This window comes from Aotus nancymaae, unplaced genomic scaffold (genome assembly GCF_030222135.1).
Source record: "Aotus nancymaae isolate 86718 unplaced genomic scaffold, 86718_ANA_hifiasm-v0.15.2.pri h1tg000040l, whole genome shotgun sequence".
In the NCBI taxonomy this organism is placed as follows: domain Eukaryota; kingdom Metazoa; phylum Chordata; class Mammalia; order Primates; family Aotidae; genus Aotus; species Aotus nancymaae.
In genome coordinates, this window is record NW_026988454.1 from 29,192,763 (window position 1) to 29,208,999 (window position 16,237).

Sequence of the window (16,237 nt, forward strand, 5' to 3'; positions counted from 1 at the left end):
ATATGCAGCTGAGGTAAGGGAGCCTCTGTGTAATGTATCACATATTTCTGGTGGAGATAATCCCCCAAAACTCCCTGGCACTCTTTGTTATGGATTTAAGAGCTTGAACACAAACTGTCTAGACTGATCGGTGATTGTTGTTAGGTACAGAGCTTTCGTGGTGTGGCTTTGTTGTGTGCTTAGCGTTGATTTACATATCTTATCTAGGCGCCTCTTCATTCTCTTGAAAATAATAATTTTTATAACTACTTGGCTTTGTTTTTACATAGTTGGTGTTTATTTTAGTTTAATTTTTGGACCAATGACTTAAACTGGATAAATGTGCATGGGTAGGGGAATCGGGAAGAGGAGCTCTGGAGAAAGCTACAAAGAGCAGCACTGTGTGCTGGTTTTCCGCAGCTCTTGCCGGAGGCTGCCTTTGGATGGACGGATTAAAAGTGGCCCTGGCGAGAATGAGGAACTCCAGGGAAAGAGACTCTTTCACAGGAGCCTGTTGGTAGCTGTGCAGTGGGGCTGAACTCCAGTGGGGATTTCACAGGAGCCAGTTGGTAGCTGTGCCGATTGATGGTGCAGATACGAATGCCATTATTTGGATTTGATTTGTAATTGGCAGATAGGAAAAGTTTACATTTTCAATAGTTTCTAACTCTGAAGTGTGGTAACTCAATCTTTAAAATAAATGGACATCAGCACAAAACATTGTGGTGAACTTTGGCTACACTTTGGGGGGACATATGGTGAGTCTGGCCCAGCGTTAGATTCTTCTGAAACACAAATGAGGGTTGAGTCAGGTCTTTGTGGATTTTGTGTATTAAGACTGATAGTTGTATGCACTGTGCAAAACATTTGCTCAACAAGAGTTTATGTGAAACACTAGGTGTGATTCACATACCGCTTCTGTCAAACACTAAGCAGAAAGCACAGTGGACACTTCTGTTTTTAACTTGGCATCTAGTTATCTGTGTTTATTTTCTCATTTAGCAACTTATGGGGAAGGTGGGATCCTTTTGAAAATGAGTTATCTATGCTGTTCATATTCATAAGATTGTAAAATTTAGTAGCGATAGAAAAGACAGTATGTAAGATGAGAGCTAACCTGTGGCCTAGGTTTACAAGAGACAGTAACGGTTCGACGTTTGGGGCCTCGTTAGAACAATTTTTACTGTTCCTGCCACAACCATGTTTTACCTGAGTCATTTCTTGAGCTAAGTACTTTATATATATTGGTTCATTTGCTCTTTAGAGTAGCCCTAATAACTGTGCTATAGAGTATATTTAGTTAACTTTAGATATGCTCAAATGGATTTAATAGTTTATGCATGCTTTCTCACATGACTATGAAAATTCATTTTATGGTCTAGTTTCCAGGTACATGTTATGCTGGGGACATGGATACGCCCAGTGTGAACTCTGTAGCGTATATCAGAATCAGGAAGACTTGCTCCTCACTCACAATTCAATTATCTGCTGGCTTTACAGGGGTGGGTTAGACTTGCTACCTCAAGCAAATCCCTCAACGCAAAGACTTTCTCCATTACCTCTCCAGTCTCTCCTATGCCTGGGTTACGTGGCAGATATATAGAAAGTATTAAAAAATTGTTGATGAATTTGTTTTGGTGCTGTCAGCCTCATTTTGGGCTCCACTGATGCCCTAGCTTAGTTTGTATTGTCAGGAAAAATGAACGAGAGGGGTCCCAAGCCTCAGGGGAGTTAAAGGAATATTATTGTAGAGATTTATCTAAGTCTCAGGATTACCTATTATTTTTTCCTCTAATGTTTTGGTCCCTTCTGTGCTGGGAAAATTTAGTTGAATTGGATTGTGTTGGGAAGAGTCAATTGCATTGTAATTTTTAAAAAGTTGATATAAAAGGGTTTCATGAAAGCAAGAAATGCAGAGAAAATTTTGTAACACAAATGGATCCCCACATCTATTAGATATGTCATTTACATATCTAATATAAATGGAATGTCTATGCTTAATTTTTTAAAAATGTAATCGAGTTTATAATAGTGATGCTCTTTAGTGCTGTAGAAGGGGGAACATTTGTTATAAACCTCCTGGTAGGAAATTCATTTCTGTCAGGACAGTCTAACATTTACTGTTGCAATGGCATTATACAGTTGAGTAACTGATACTTGTTGTGTGTGGCGGGGGGTTAAGTAGGAATTGGAGGTCTCTATCAACTTTGTCAATTGTTTTCAAACAGTGGAGTAAAGGGAGGACCTAAAATGCTGGGAAGCAGTTAACTGAGCAAATGATTCTGTGAAAACATTATTTGGAGGGTGGACACTTTCAGCTTTTGCTTTATAAATAAAACACTGGGAGCAAGACCCCTTGAATCTAAGATTAAATCTAATTTAGAATTTGCTCCATTTTTCCCTTGCTGGCCCTTACCCGTGGATGTGTTAGGCATGGAAACACATCATGATGTAATAAATTTGTAGTCAATGAAGCCTAAGTTGACACCTGAATGTATTCTCTTGTTTCCTATAGCAGTTTCCAATCTAGATGAGGAGAGCCGATGGACAGTCCACTACACTGCCCCATGGCACCAGCAGGAGAATGTGTTTCTTCCCACCACAAGACCCCCCTGCGTTGAGGACCTGCACCGCCAAGCCAAGCTCAACCTCAAATCCGTATTGAGGGGTAAGATGGCATCCTCTGTGAGCTTGTTTTCTTGGATTACTGGCTGCTGAGAGTATAAATTTGTTATCTATCTATAAAACCAGATCTACTTTTATTGAATGTATAGTATGCTATCTCTTTATAAGATTTCATAAATACAATCAAATACATGCTGGTATGGTTTGGCTGTGTTCCCACCCAAATCTCACCTTGAATTGTGGCTCCCATAATTCTCATGTGTTGTGGGAGGGACCCAGTGGGAGATAATTAAATCATGGGGGCGGTTTCCTCCAAACTGTTCTCGTGGTAGTGCATCCATCTCGCAAAATCTGATAGTTTTATAAGGGGAAACCCCTTTTGCTTGGCTCTCATTCTCTCTGCTGTCATGTAAGACTTGCTTTTTGCCTTCACCATGATTCTATGGCCTCCCTGGCCATGTGGAACTGTGAGTCCATTAAAAATCTTTTTTTTCTGTAAATTACCCAGTCTCAGGTGTATCTTTTTCAGCAGCGTGAAAATGGACTTAATACCCATGCCTAAGATGTTCTGGTCTCTGCAGAAACTTACCTACTTGCAGATATGCAAATCTGTCTTCTAGGAACCCATACCTTCTTAGAAACACTTTAGCATGCTTAAACCACCAGTATTAATTTGATCCAAATAAACCCCTGTCGACATGGGCAATTTTGCCACTGCCTTTTTAAACCCATTGTAAGAATTCAAAACCAATTTGTTTTTTTGAGCACATTTGTTTGTTCTGTTTAGTTCAAGCTGGGTGGAAAGAGGACCTATATATAGCCTTCGAAGATGTGCTAAATGGTTTGATTGATCTGAACTGGGGTAGCATCCAACTGGGCTCCTCTGAGCTTAGGTTCTGCCAGCAGATGGGCAAGGTATACTTGGTCAAGTAGAAAATATAGGAAGAGTGTATTCCTGTATCTAGTTTAAAGTTATCATTTTTACTTCAATTTATTGTGGTTTGTTTTTATTTTTGAGATGGAGTCTCACTCTGTCACCCAGGCTGGAGTGCAGCGGTATGATCTCGGCTCACTGCAACCTCTGCTTCCAAGGTTCAAGCAGTTCTCTGGCTTAGCCTTCTGAGTAGCTGGGATTATAGGAGTGCACCACCATGGCTGGCTAATTTTTATATTTCTAGTAGAAACAGTGTTTTACCACATTGGCCAGGCTAGTCTCGAACCCCTGACTTTATGTGATCCACCCACCTCAGCCTCCCAACCTGCTGGGATTACAGGCATGAGCCACTGCACCCAGCCCAATCTATTGTTGGTGTTAAAAAGTAAATATGTGGCAAGGAGGGCATCCTAAAGGTCATAAAGAAGGAAAGTAGTTCTTCAAAGAGGAAGGAGTAACTTGTAAAATTCAGAGATTTTTTTCTTAGAACAACAAATCAAACTTCTTAATTCTACCAGATGCTGGCTCCTACCAGATTTCTCCTACCATACAGTATTTGGGACAATAGTATACCAAAGAAGTATTTGTTATTTATCTGAAATTTAATTGAACTGGACCTCATATATTTTATCTAATTGTGGAAGACTTAAATTTGGGAGAAATTCTGTGATTGATTCAAGGAAAATCTAGCATTAAAACCCCTCTAATTTTTATGATAACTTTATCTTGTATATCAATCACTTATGAAGTGATTTATTCTTTAATATACTACCAGTATGAATGCTAATAACATTTATTAAACACTTAACTATAATGCTAGGTACTGTTCTAAGACCACTAAAGTATTACATCCTTTAATTTTCCTGATAATCGTACAGCTTACTCTAGAAAAATAGAAGCACAATGATTAGAAACTTGCCCACGATCTCCAAGTTAATTAGCAGTAGAACCAGGATTTAAAGTTGGACAGTCTGAAGCCTTGAAGCTCATATTCTTAACTGCTACACTATGCTGCCTTTAACAACGATTTATTTATTGGGAATTTGTTATTCTAGCAGAAGTGCAGAGTACAAAGGCAGGGTCCTAGCTCTAAAGAATTTATGCCTGCATCCTTGTACAAATCACAATGTGAAAAATACTGAGGAGACAAACCAAAAATTGCTTTATGGGAATTAAATAGGGCAGATAATTTCTGCTTGGAGAGAGAAGGAATAGCTATCCATAGGTTCACCATAGATTTGGTGTTCAGAACGGAACTGTGCAAACATTTCAGATCATGGCCCTATATTTTGTTCCTTTAATCTTTTGTAATGCTTAGATTATCTCATGTATCTTACAGTATCTTGTATCTCACAGTCTTGCTATTGGACTATCCAGAAATGAGGGCATTGTTGGGTTCCCTTTTTATTTAGCCTGAGTAACCTCTACCTCTAGTGACTTCAGTGTTAAATGAGAAGAATGGCATTCGTTTGGCTCATTTGTAAATAGCCTTGGAGTTGTGCTGTGAGCTTTGTTGCTGTCATAATATTGATCCCTGAATGTACCTAAATCCAACCAAAGTTTCCTCCAGATCCCTTTAGTTCCTGCTGATTTATCTTTAGTAAACTGTGACCAGGAACTTCTCTACTTATAGCTCACCTTCCTCCACCAAATAATTAATAAGAATGTTAAATGGCACCGTTCCCAGGACAAATCCCCGAGGCAGTGCCTGGTTAGCATTTCTCTGCCCAGCTTCTAAGCAACAGAGCACTACATGGTCTGGCTTGTAGAAAACGCTTTCATGAAGGTATGTGCAAGTTTGAATATTCAGGCTCGACTGTTTTGATCACTCTCCAGGAAACTGTGCTTCACTCCCTAGTTCATGTATTTTCAAGTTCCAGATCAGAACTGGACTTTTCTCCCCTTGAAAAATTGAACATCTGTTTATAGACATTTTTGCTTTTCTTTTTGAGTATGCAGTACATCTATATGAAATATCATCTAGCCCCACTGGTTTTGCCTAAACTTGAATTTTATTTTGAAAAGATAAATGCTTTCATAATTGTTTTAATGCTCTAAAATGGTTCATCAAAGGAATTTACTATTAATAAAATTAATAACTTTGGAAAATTTCTGGAGCGCAACGTTTGAAGTCTGGATTTTAAAACTTTGTAAGAGATTTTAGATAAATTATAGACTTAGGAACAGTGGTAGGAAAAGATGAAATGAGAAAGATTATCTGCGTTCTTTTGTTCTCTGTTTATTTACTTTTAACCACATATACAGAACTTCATGTACCTCTTCCTCTATATCATCTTAGCAACCTGAGATAAATACAACTTGAGTGCAAGGTATTTATTACCTCATTATCAGTGAAGATTAAAATAAGTCTCTGAATATGTGACCCTATTTGATGTTATATAAATTATCAGTCTAAGTTCATTCAAGCTCAGCATTCTCTACTTAAAAATATAGAAAGGTAGCTAATTATTCACAGTGAGTAATCTATTTTGTTTCATCTTCTGTTCTTACTGTGTCCATAATTTTAAGAAAAGAATGCCATTCTTTAGTATTAAATGGGTTGCTGATTTTTTATTACCATTAAATGCTTATTGTATGAATTATTCCGTCAGTTTTTATGGGGAGCTAGAGTCTACTCTTGAGAACCATAAAGCTTGGAGGGAAATGACACAGCGAGCATCAATAAATGAATAATGAAATGTAAACATATACTTTTTAAAATTCGGTTCTATGCCAGGAGTGTTTAAATGAACAGATGAAAGTTCCTGGGTCCTCAACTTTAAAGAGCCAGGCCCTGCTGTCTTGGCAGCAGCTTGCAGCAAAGCTTGTCCTGAGGTTTGCTACTGCAGGCTTACTGTCTTCCAGTAGTAAACAGGCCGTAGTGTGATGGAGGTGTGCATGAGGTACACTGTGCACATAGGGAGAGAGGGCTCAGTCAGAGGAAAAAGAAAAGCACTGGGAGGTCCCTCCACTCGCCACTCCCTCCTGCTCCCATCCCCACATCAGAAAGGAGATAGTCTTTCAAGATGTGTAAAATGGCATGTGGAACAGGCTCTTGTCCGTGTATAATTTTTCTCTACTTTGATCTGAATATAGCAGATATCTTTTGTATTTACAGTTGGAGAGTCTGTGGAGACTTTGATAAAATTTGATGGTCACAGGCTTAGGTTAAACGTCTTGGTTTTGTTTGTTGATTTGTTTTGTTACTAGAGATTTAGGTAATGATTCACTGCTAATGAAGATATAAACATGTATCTTCATTATTCAGATTGAACATCCCTAATCTGAAAATTAGACATCTGAAATGCTCCAAAATCCAGTACTTTTTGAGCATGGACATGACGCTCAAATTTGAGCATTTTGGGTTTTGGGATTAGGGATTCTCAGTCAGTAGTTATAATGCAAATATTCCAAAATCTGAAACATTTCTGGTCCCAAGCATTTCGGATAAGAGATACCCAACATTTACCCACATTTTAAAATGGCGTTTTAGCATGTTGGCGCGCACCTGTAGTTCTAGCTACTCGGAGACTGAGGCAGGAGAATTGCTTGAATCTGGAGGCAGAGGTTATGGTGAGCCGAGATTGCACCACTGCATTCCAGCCTGGGCAACAGAGCGAGACTCCATCTCAAACAAAACAAAACAAAACAAAAATGGCATTTTGATATTTGCTTCAAAAGACATCTGGTAGCAACAAATAATAAATTTTTGAAGATGGATCCCATTATCTGTGAAGAATTCACTCAACTTCTTGCGTTTCCAGAAGAAATCTACCTTTTTTACGTCCATCATTGTTTGAATCCTTCATGAACTTCATTGGAGATAGCTGTGATGATAAGTAACCTAAATCTAGCGAAATTTTTATCTGCATAGTTTTTAGCTTCATGGAAAGGGCTACAACTAAGTGGAAAAGAAATCAGGAAACAGGAGTAAGCTCAATGAGAGGTTCAGATTTTGGTTTTTTGTAACCTGTAGACCTCATTTGACAACTATGAGCATATTCAAGGTTAAAATAAAGACATGTCACCTTTAAGCCTCCATCCCCAAAAAGCCCAACTTAGGAGAAAGAGAAACATATTTTCTCACACGGTGTTTAACAGGCACCTTAGTTACTATCTCTGTGTACACTCCTGCCTGAATTAGTTCACAGGGCAGCTGTTGTTGGTATCAGAAATGTTCTCTAGTCACAACTCTTTCCTGTAGAAATGCATCTTAGCAGGTCAGCATGCTCTGTGGCTCTAGGATTAGAAGTGTGAGCACAAGGAGGCGTGCTGAATCTGGCCTATGTCATTCAAACTCAGAGGGTTATACTGATTATACCTGGAAGGATAGGAATTGAGGATTTATTACACAATGTGAAAAAATAACTACTTATACCAAGTGATGAAAAACAATTGGTGTGCACATTGACTTGTTTAACATTAAAGAATGATTTACCTTTCTTAAAATTATGGACTGGATTTCCAAGTTGTTCTAGCCAGATTTCTCTACAGCTACCGCCACCAGACTTTGAGGGTAACTGCATCCACCTTTCAATGTCATGAAGCCTCCTAGCTCCTTTTTAGCTTAGACAAGTATGTTTGTCTTGGGAGAGATTGTGGGCCTCTTTCTGGTTTTGCTGAGGATGCTTGGCTGTCTTTATCGGCCTAGAGCCCATGGGTCCCTGAGATACCGCAGTCGCCCCTTATCTTTCGCTATCAGTTCTCCTCTTGAAGGTCCTGTGGCACTTTCCCAGGGCTGTCTAGGAGATCCCTTTGCAGAAACGGCCTGTGGACATTGATTGAAAGCTTGCCCTGATGGCATGCTGCACCTGCCCACCACCTCAGACAGGCCCAAGATGGACATCTGCTTTGTCCACCTTGTGCTAACCACATTGAATTCTTCATCTTTTTTTCTGTAATTAAAAAAATATATATATGACATATAACACAGAGAGGTACATAAAACGTATACGGCTTAAGAAATAGAGTGAACACCTGTATAACCATTACCTAGGTTAAATGTGACCTAAATTTTAGAAGCTTCCTGTTCCTGCTTGCTTTTCTTTTCTTTCTTTCTTTTTTTCTTTTCTTTTTTTTTTTTTAAGACAGGATCTTACTCTGTTGCCCAGACTGGAATGCAGCAATGTGATCGTGGCTCACTGCAGCCTCAACTTCCTGGGCCCAATCTATCTTCCCACTTTAGTCTCTTGAGTAGCTGGTTACAAGGGAAAGAAAGAGAAACATTTAGAATTAATAAATATACTAATGATTTAGTACTTGCAGCTATACACCTGTATAACCATTACCTAGGTCAGATGTGACCTAAACTTCAGAAGCTTCCTGTTCCTGCTTGCTTTTCTTTTCTTTTCCTTTCTTTTTTCTTTCTTCTTCTTCTTCTATTTTTTTTTTTCCTTTGACAGGATCTTGCTCTGTTGCCCAGGCTGGAGTACAGCAATGTGATTGTGGCTCACTGCAGCCTTGACTTCCTGGCCCCAATTCATCCTCCCACCTCAGCCTCCCAGTCCTCTGGTCGGTTCCCCTTTCCATTTTGTAGATAAGCAAACCAAGACCCAGAGAAGTTAAGAGTTCCTGGTGCTCACACATGCTGGCCTATTCTGATCTCAGACCTCAAGAGCACCGAGGAGACCTGTCCCTTTGATGCCCTTTCAGCTGCCCTCAACTTTCTGGAAATTCACAGCAACAAACAAAGCTCACGCTGGGAATCTTATGGCCAAAGACAGATTTGGTTTCTTTAGCCAGTTAATTTAGGAAATGCAGATTGACTCGTTGCCTAAAGGTGGTGACTTGATGGTTGCTCCTGAAGTCTCTTCACTCACCTCTGATTTCATTAAAATTCAAATAAGTCTAAGAGAAATAAAGGAAGCATCATGTGACATGTTTGATTAATATCTGTAACCATTCTTTCATCTTAATGGCATTTGGTGCTTATTTTTAGGGTTATAATTGGTCATTAGTAATTCAATAGACTTAAAAAAATAGGCATAGGTGACAAGGAAAAGAAAGATAAACATTTGGAATTAATAAATATACTAATGATTTAGCACTTGCAGCTGAGTTTACAATTTGCCTAGTTTGCTACTTCCTAAAGAATACAGTAAAATTGATGTGCAGAAGGAGAAGGTCAGATGTCTCTGGCTACAGCAAAGATTTTGTTCTTTTAGTTTTTTAAGTCAGAGTCTTGCTCTGTTGCCCAGGCTGGAGTGCTGTGGTGCCATCTTGGCTTACTGCAACCTCTGCCTCCTAGATTCAAGTGATTCTCATGCCTCAGCTTCCGAAGTAGCTGGGACTACAGGTGCGTGCTACCACGCCCATCTAATTTTTGTATTTTTAGTAGAGACAAGATTTTGCCATGTTGGCCAGGCTGGTCATGAACTCCTGACCTCAGGTGATCCGCCTGCCTCAGCCTCCCAAAGTGCTGGGATTATAGATGTGAGCCACCCGCCCAGCCACTTAAGTATTTTACAAGCAAGAAACTTTCGATTACTTATTTATACAGTTTTAAACCATTTTCTAGTTGAAACAAATATTGACATAGAATTAGGGGGCAGGAGGAGTGCTATGTTATTCTGAAAAAGTCCCTGAACAGATGAAGGAAATACAATTACCTCATATTTCCAAAAACCACAGCAGCACTGACATCTTCTTTCGTTGTCATTAACGATTCCAGAAAATGAGATGAGAGACCAGAATTCTGGTTGCAGTGCCGTCAGTAGCAAGCCGCAGGATGTCGGGAGTCACGTCCCATCTTCATGCTTGGCTCCCTCCTCTGAAAAACAGTTTATGATTCTGTGTTCCCTTGTAAGCTCCAAAATTCTGATTGGGTTTTCAGTACTTAACTGTTTAAGGGTAATATGTGTGAACTTCACTGACGCAAAGATGTTACTGACGGCTGAGCATAAGTCCTGACAAACTGGGTTGTGTAATCTCAAGTTCATATGGACGGAAAAATTTTCTAAGTGCATACTGCAAGTGAGGTGCTGGGCTGGATGTTATAGTGCAATCAAAGATGAATGACATTGGTGCTTTCCTCCAGGAAAGGTAGCCAGAGATAAGATGGATGTATGACTAGCTTATGTACAAGGTTCATAGCGGTGGTATTATCAAGCCTCACCCTGGGTGTTGTCTTTAAAACAAACTTGGTCAGCCTGTCCTAGTTAAAAATTCTTTAGCAGCTCCCCATTACTAACAGAATATAACCTAAGCTCTTAGCATCTGAAAACCTTCCTGAACGCCAGCCTCTTTGTCTCATCTCATCTTCTGGATCAACTTTGCTTTCCAGACATCTCTACCCCTCCACCTAAGGTTTTTACTTTGTGCCTTCACAAGTCATTTGGAATCTAAAGTCAATTGGAATCCAGCTTGCCTCGTTCTTCTTTCTCTCCACGGCATGTCCCAAGCCATACTTTTTCCCTTCTGAACTACAGCCTCTCACACGTGACCAACTCCTGTTTCCCCTTAGAGCGTCATCCTTGGGTGCTGGAGTCCCCCACAACCTCTCCTGGATTCCCCTGGGCAGCCTCAGGAAGCCCTTCTCTTCTCCACCTTCCCGTGGAAGCGTACACTCCTCCGTTCCACTGCTTGTGGTACACTATGTAATTGTGTTTGCACGTTTGTCTCCCCACTTGACAGTAACATCCGTGGGAGCAGGGCCTTGTCTTTTCACTTGTGTGTCCCCAGCACACAGTCCAGTGACTGGGACTGCAAATACGTTGTGTTTGTAGAGGGCCTGAAAATGTTTGGAAAAGTCACCTAAAACTCAGGAGAGAGATGGGAGTCAAAGCCAGGGAACAAGTGTTGAGAATGTGGAAGCGATGAGATTGGGGATGGAGAGGGCAAGGGGCAAGGAGGAGCAGGAGGGGGAGGGGGACCACTGAGCCTTGGAAGCTTTATTTTAGGGCGCTGGGAGGGAGAAGTTTGCAAAGTAGCACAACTGGGGAAGAAGAGAGTCAGCCAGGATGAGGCAGTCATCAGGGCACTCCCAGACTGGGAGAGAGTCCTTGGAAGAAGAGGCTGTTGAATTGGTTGTTAGGTGATTGGTGACCTTTGAAAGGGCAGTTTCAAGGAAGTCTTTAAGAAGCCAGAATTTCTGAGATAAGAATGATTTTTATAAGCAGAAAAACAAAGTAATTTTTTAAAAGAAATAAAGGTGAGTGAATGATGCCAACAGAGCAGAGATGGAAGGGCTAGTGTTTTGAGGTAGTGGCAGGGTAGAACTGATATTACATGTTTCAAAAATGAGAGACTATGAAAACAGGGCCGCAGACAAAAGGAGTCAGCAGGCAGGGAAAGGACTGCACATATGGAAAGAGAATGGGAGCATGTTCGCTGAAGAGGCAGGAGGCAGTCAACTCGGGAAAGTGGAGGGTCAGAGGTTACAGCCTCTGTCTCCTAGAGGGAATTGGGGAAGCATGTTTTGAGATGGAGCCAGAGATTGAGGCTGCTCATTACATGGTGTGGGAGCCTTGATTGAAATGTGGCCCCTGCCATATTGGTAGTTCTTTGGTGAAAAGGATGGCTTTATTTAGCGTGCTTTTGCTCAATTCTCGTGAATTTAATTAGGTTGACTTTTCAAAGGCAAATGATGTTATTAAAGGCTTTAAAAAAATATGTGTGGTATTTCATTAGGCTCTTTTGGAATTTTTGTCCTGAGGGAAAGTTGCCCAACCGAATGAAACCACCGATTAAATGCCCCATTGAGAAAAAAGAAAAGAGCAGACAAAAATACGGGATTAACAGAATGGGAATTATATACAGAAGGGGCTATTTAACTTCTCCTATCAGATTTGATGACACGGAATTTTCTATAATACTAAGTACTACTCTGGGTATGGCAACCCGGAAAGAAGTGCTTTCCTCCATGTCCTTAACCTGGGAGAGGGAAGTCAGATGCACGAGCAAAGGAAAAATAAACAATCACTGCTTTTCCAGATAGTTAAAGAGACGTGTTGCCCACACCCGCCCCCCCACCCCTGTTTTTATTTAACCGTAAGCAACACACAAAAGATAGAATGGCAAAGACAGTTATTTAAATGATTCAGGTCTTAACAAAGCACTACGGATTGTTTAAACAAAAGGCTTTTTGTTTTGTTTTTGTGTCTGTAGCCAGTCTGCTGTTTCAGCAATTCTATTTTAACTCCTGATAAAGTAAGTAACTTGAGTGGCCTCTATATTTCACTCAGGGCAGCAGAAAAACGCTACATTGAAGGTACTGTGGATAAGGTTTGTTATCATTCACCTTACAACCGTAGTCTCCGGTGTTGGCTTAGAATCTTTGCAGGCTATTTGATCTTGAGTAACCTTGGTGATGCTCCTCTGCTGCCAACGATATAAGTCTAAAGTGAAATGAGATCACCTCCAATTTGGCAGCACTCTCTGGTGGTGCTCAACTAGGACCTGCAGACTCTCAGCACAGTCACATTAATCATGGCACCAGAAAGCTTTCACCTTAATTTAAATCAGATTTAGTTCTTCCAGGCTTCTTAAATTAATTTGGGCATGTGACTAGAAGAAATGTGAAAAGCTGGTTTTCTGCAATGGCAAATGACATTTTAATAGTGATTCTTGCCATGGTGTACAGTGAAAAACAAAGCTAACAGTTTATCCAGTGGCTCAAGTTTTAATGCTTAATTCCTAAGGTTTTTTCTTTTTTTGGAGGTTTTAATTTCACTCTAATAGGAATTAACCACAGAGCAAGAATATTAATCAAAATGGCCTTTTATTTTTAGCCCTTCTACATCAAATGAGATCGTCTATGGTGTTGAATGTCAGTGACAGAGATATTGATCCCAAGACATGGGGGAAAACCAGTCTTTCTAAAATGTGTTAATGCATTGTTAACAAATTCATTTCTAGTTTCACTGTTGAGCCAGTGACCACAATTAGTAGTGTATTTTCCCTCTTTGGTTATCCCTAACCTGGTCATTTTATTTTGCTAAATATACAATGTAAATTGAAATGAGAAGTCATTTGGAATTGTGCTATTAAAAATAAATTTTAGGCAGTGTGCTCATCATTCCTTTTTTTTCCCCTCCCCTGGCAAAGAAACCTGTCCATTTCAAAGGTGGCCTTCTATCACCACCTCCCCTCTTCCATCTTCCTTCTCCCCTAAACTTGACTGCAAGCTTTTTCTGAAAATGCAGCTTTCCTGTGGTGTCTGTTCTGCCTGACCAGAAAGCTTTGCAGTTAGCTTTTTAATCCTAGATTTGGTCAGTTTCCCTGAAATTCTACTGAGGCAAAATTTTCTTGGATAGAATAACCATGATGGTGCACCAGACGTCATCTTCCTTACTCATTCTATTCCACCTGCTCTCCTTCCATCCTCTTACTTCTCAAATATGTGAGTTGTGAATGGGAGAAGCAGCCCATTTAATTGGAGGTCAGGTCATATGCTTTGGGTTAATTAAGGCAGAAAGTGTGGCCGAGGATTAAATTTACCTGGGTGAGCAGTGAGGCCATCACCTTTGTCATATAGTTACAGTACCCTTTCAAGTACGCTGCTGAACAAATACAGATCATTCATTCGTTTAAAGAACTCAGTGAGCACCTGCCAGCCACCCACATTGAGCCAGATCATGTAGGGCTTAGAAACCATTAGGGGGACTTTGGCTTTTACTTTCAGGGCATGGAGAGATTTGAACTCAGAAGTGACATAATCTGACTCATTGTTTTGAAATAGATCAATCTGATTCTGTGTTGAAAGTTCACAGTAAAGGAGACGGGGTGTCAAAGTAGACCAGGTGGAGGTCACCATCAAGTGAGAGATGGTGGTGGCCTGATCAGGAAGCTTCCCCTGCAGTTACAGCTGGAGTGGAATGTTAAAATAAATGTAAGAACCTTCCAAGCATTTTAAGGAAATCTTGACATGTAAGACACACTTCTACGGTAGCAAAACTAAAGCTTTTCCTGAAACAAAATGGCATTCTTTAGGGACTAAAAGTAGATACCAGACATAGCATTTCCTGCCCGTTGATCTGTACCGTATCAGCTAAATTCTTTATCCTATGTTCCATTTTAAGTTATTTGCTTGGCAAGTGTGGATCATTTGTGACATAATAAAAAGAACAGACCAACCCTCTTTTCCTTTGGACTTTTTTATCATTTCTCATATGGAATATGTAGGAAGCAACATTCTATTGCCTTCTTTGGGAGCGCCACCTAACACCTCCTCTAAATAGAGAAGACTTCTCTTTTACTTTCACCTCCACGCTAAATGGATATTATGTTGATCCCTTTTAATTTTATTTCTGCTTCTCTTTAGGTATTTGCCTTACTCTGAAACAGTTTTCTCATAGTGTGGCTCACAGGACAGCTGCATCAGCATCGATTGAGGACTTGCTAGAAATACAAGTTCTCCGGCTCCACCCCAGACCTACTGAATCAGCTATGGGAGTGGACTCAGCAGCGTTTTTATAACAAGCCCTCCAAGGGATTCTGGTGCACCTTAACTTGAGACGCCACTGCTCTGTACATTGGCCTGTGAATTTGTTTAATCAGGCAGCTAAACTGTAAGCACCTTGAAGGCTGGAATGTAACCCTTCAGTCCCACTACCGGTTACAAGCTAGGATTTGAACACACAGCTACCCAGTTAAAGAGTTGGAGCTCTTGACTGCTGCTGCTCTTCTCTCTGGTTGGTGGCAAAGGTGACCTGAGAAACTGGGTGTTGATGCCTCTGCATATTCATTCTATGTTTTCTCCAAGTTAGCTCTGCCTTGACTGTCTGGAAGAAGAGTATTCAGAGGTTTAGAAAGAAATGGCTGGCCAAAGCACAGGTCAGGAGAATCACTGAACCTGCAGGTTGTGAAGTAAACAATTGTCACCAGCTTGACTTTGCCTTTTCCAACTTTCTGCTGCTATAAGTCTAGATAACTTTCATCCTCCTTTTTAAGGCCAAGTGAGACTCATTCCTTTCAGGAAATTTCCCTTTTCCTTGACACCAGGGTGATAGTTGGCTGTTTTCAGATTGGCCCTTTCTTTCTTGCTTCACTTGCAGCTAAGCACATTGTACTCCATTATCTGGAATGTTTTGTCTTTCTAGGCTCCATTAAGAGATAAAATATTTACTTTTAGAACTTTTAGAAAGGCTTGGGCTTAATCATTAAAGACATATATTTTCTCTTCTTTATGTTTTATGTTGCTTTGAATGCTAAGTGTCACCAAAGTGATAATTGGTGGCGAAGTGGTCTTATGGGCTCAAATTTGCATTTATTAGGAGGTAAATTTGAGTTTAATACTTGAAATGTAAAAGCATGCTTTTGTTCCATTATATGTTTTCCTTGCTGTACAACTCTTGCTCTAAAGAGAGGGGAAGGGAGAAAAGTAAATTATTAGTCTAATAATAAACCAAAAGGGCATGTTTATTTGAAACTTATTATTTAAAACTACTATAAATTATAAAGGAAAATATTTATTGAAAAAATCTGTATTAAATACACAATGTCTTTAAGATTTAAAACAGCTTTTCACTCCTTTGATATGCTACACACAATTGAGCAACTTTTTTATATGTTTGAACATCTATTGTCTTTTAATTGTGTTCTAGTTGGTTTATTGTTGAAGACAATTTAAATAAATTGAAGTTTAATTGCCCTGAAGAATTTTTGGAAAATCTGACTATATTTTTGGAAAATTCATTGTGCATGAGTGACAAGGGAGAATCTTCACTACAGTATGATTTCTTTCTCTTTTCCAGTATTGCC

The 16,237-nt window shown here is 39.9% G+C and overlaps 1 protein-coding gene across 11 annotated transcripts in view; it reads left to right on the forward strand.

Moving 5' to 3' along the window:
• Positions 1-16,237, forward strand: part of NHSL1 (NHS like 1) — a 272,793-nt gene that overhangs the window by 204,573 nt on the left and 51,983 nt on the right. For 9 of the 11 annotated variants that reach the window (XM_064360639.1, XM_064360633.1, XM_064360634.1 and 6 more), the window contains one exon: positions 2,495-2,647. Coding sequence is in view for 7 of the 11 variants with exons in the window: in XM_064360633.1 (XP_064216703.1) it covers positions 2,495-2,647 (153 nt within the window). In the remaining 4 variants the exon portion in view is untranslated. The remainder of the gene's footprint in view (positions 1-2,494; positions 2,648-16,237) is intronic. The other 2 variants (XM_064360640.1, XM_064360632.1) reach the window with 1 other exon arrangement.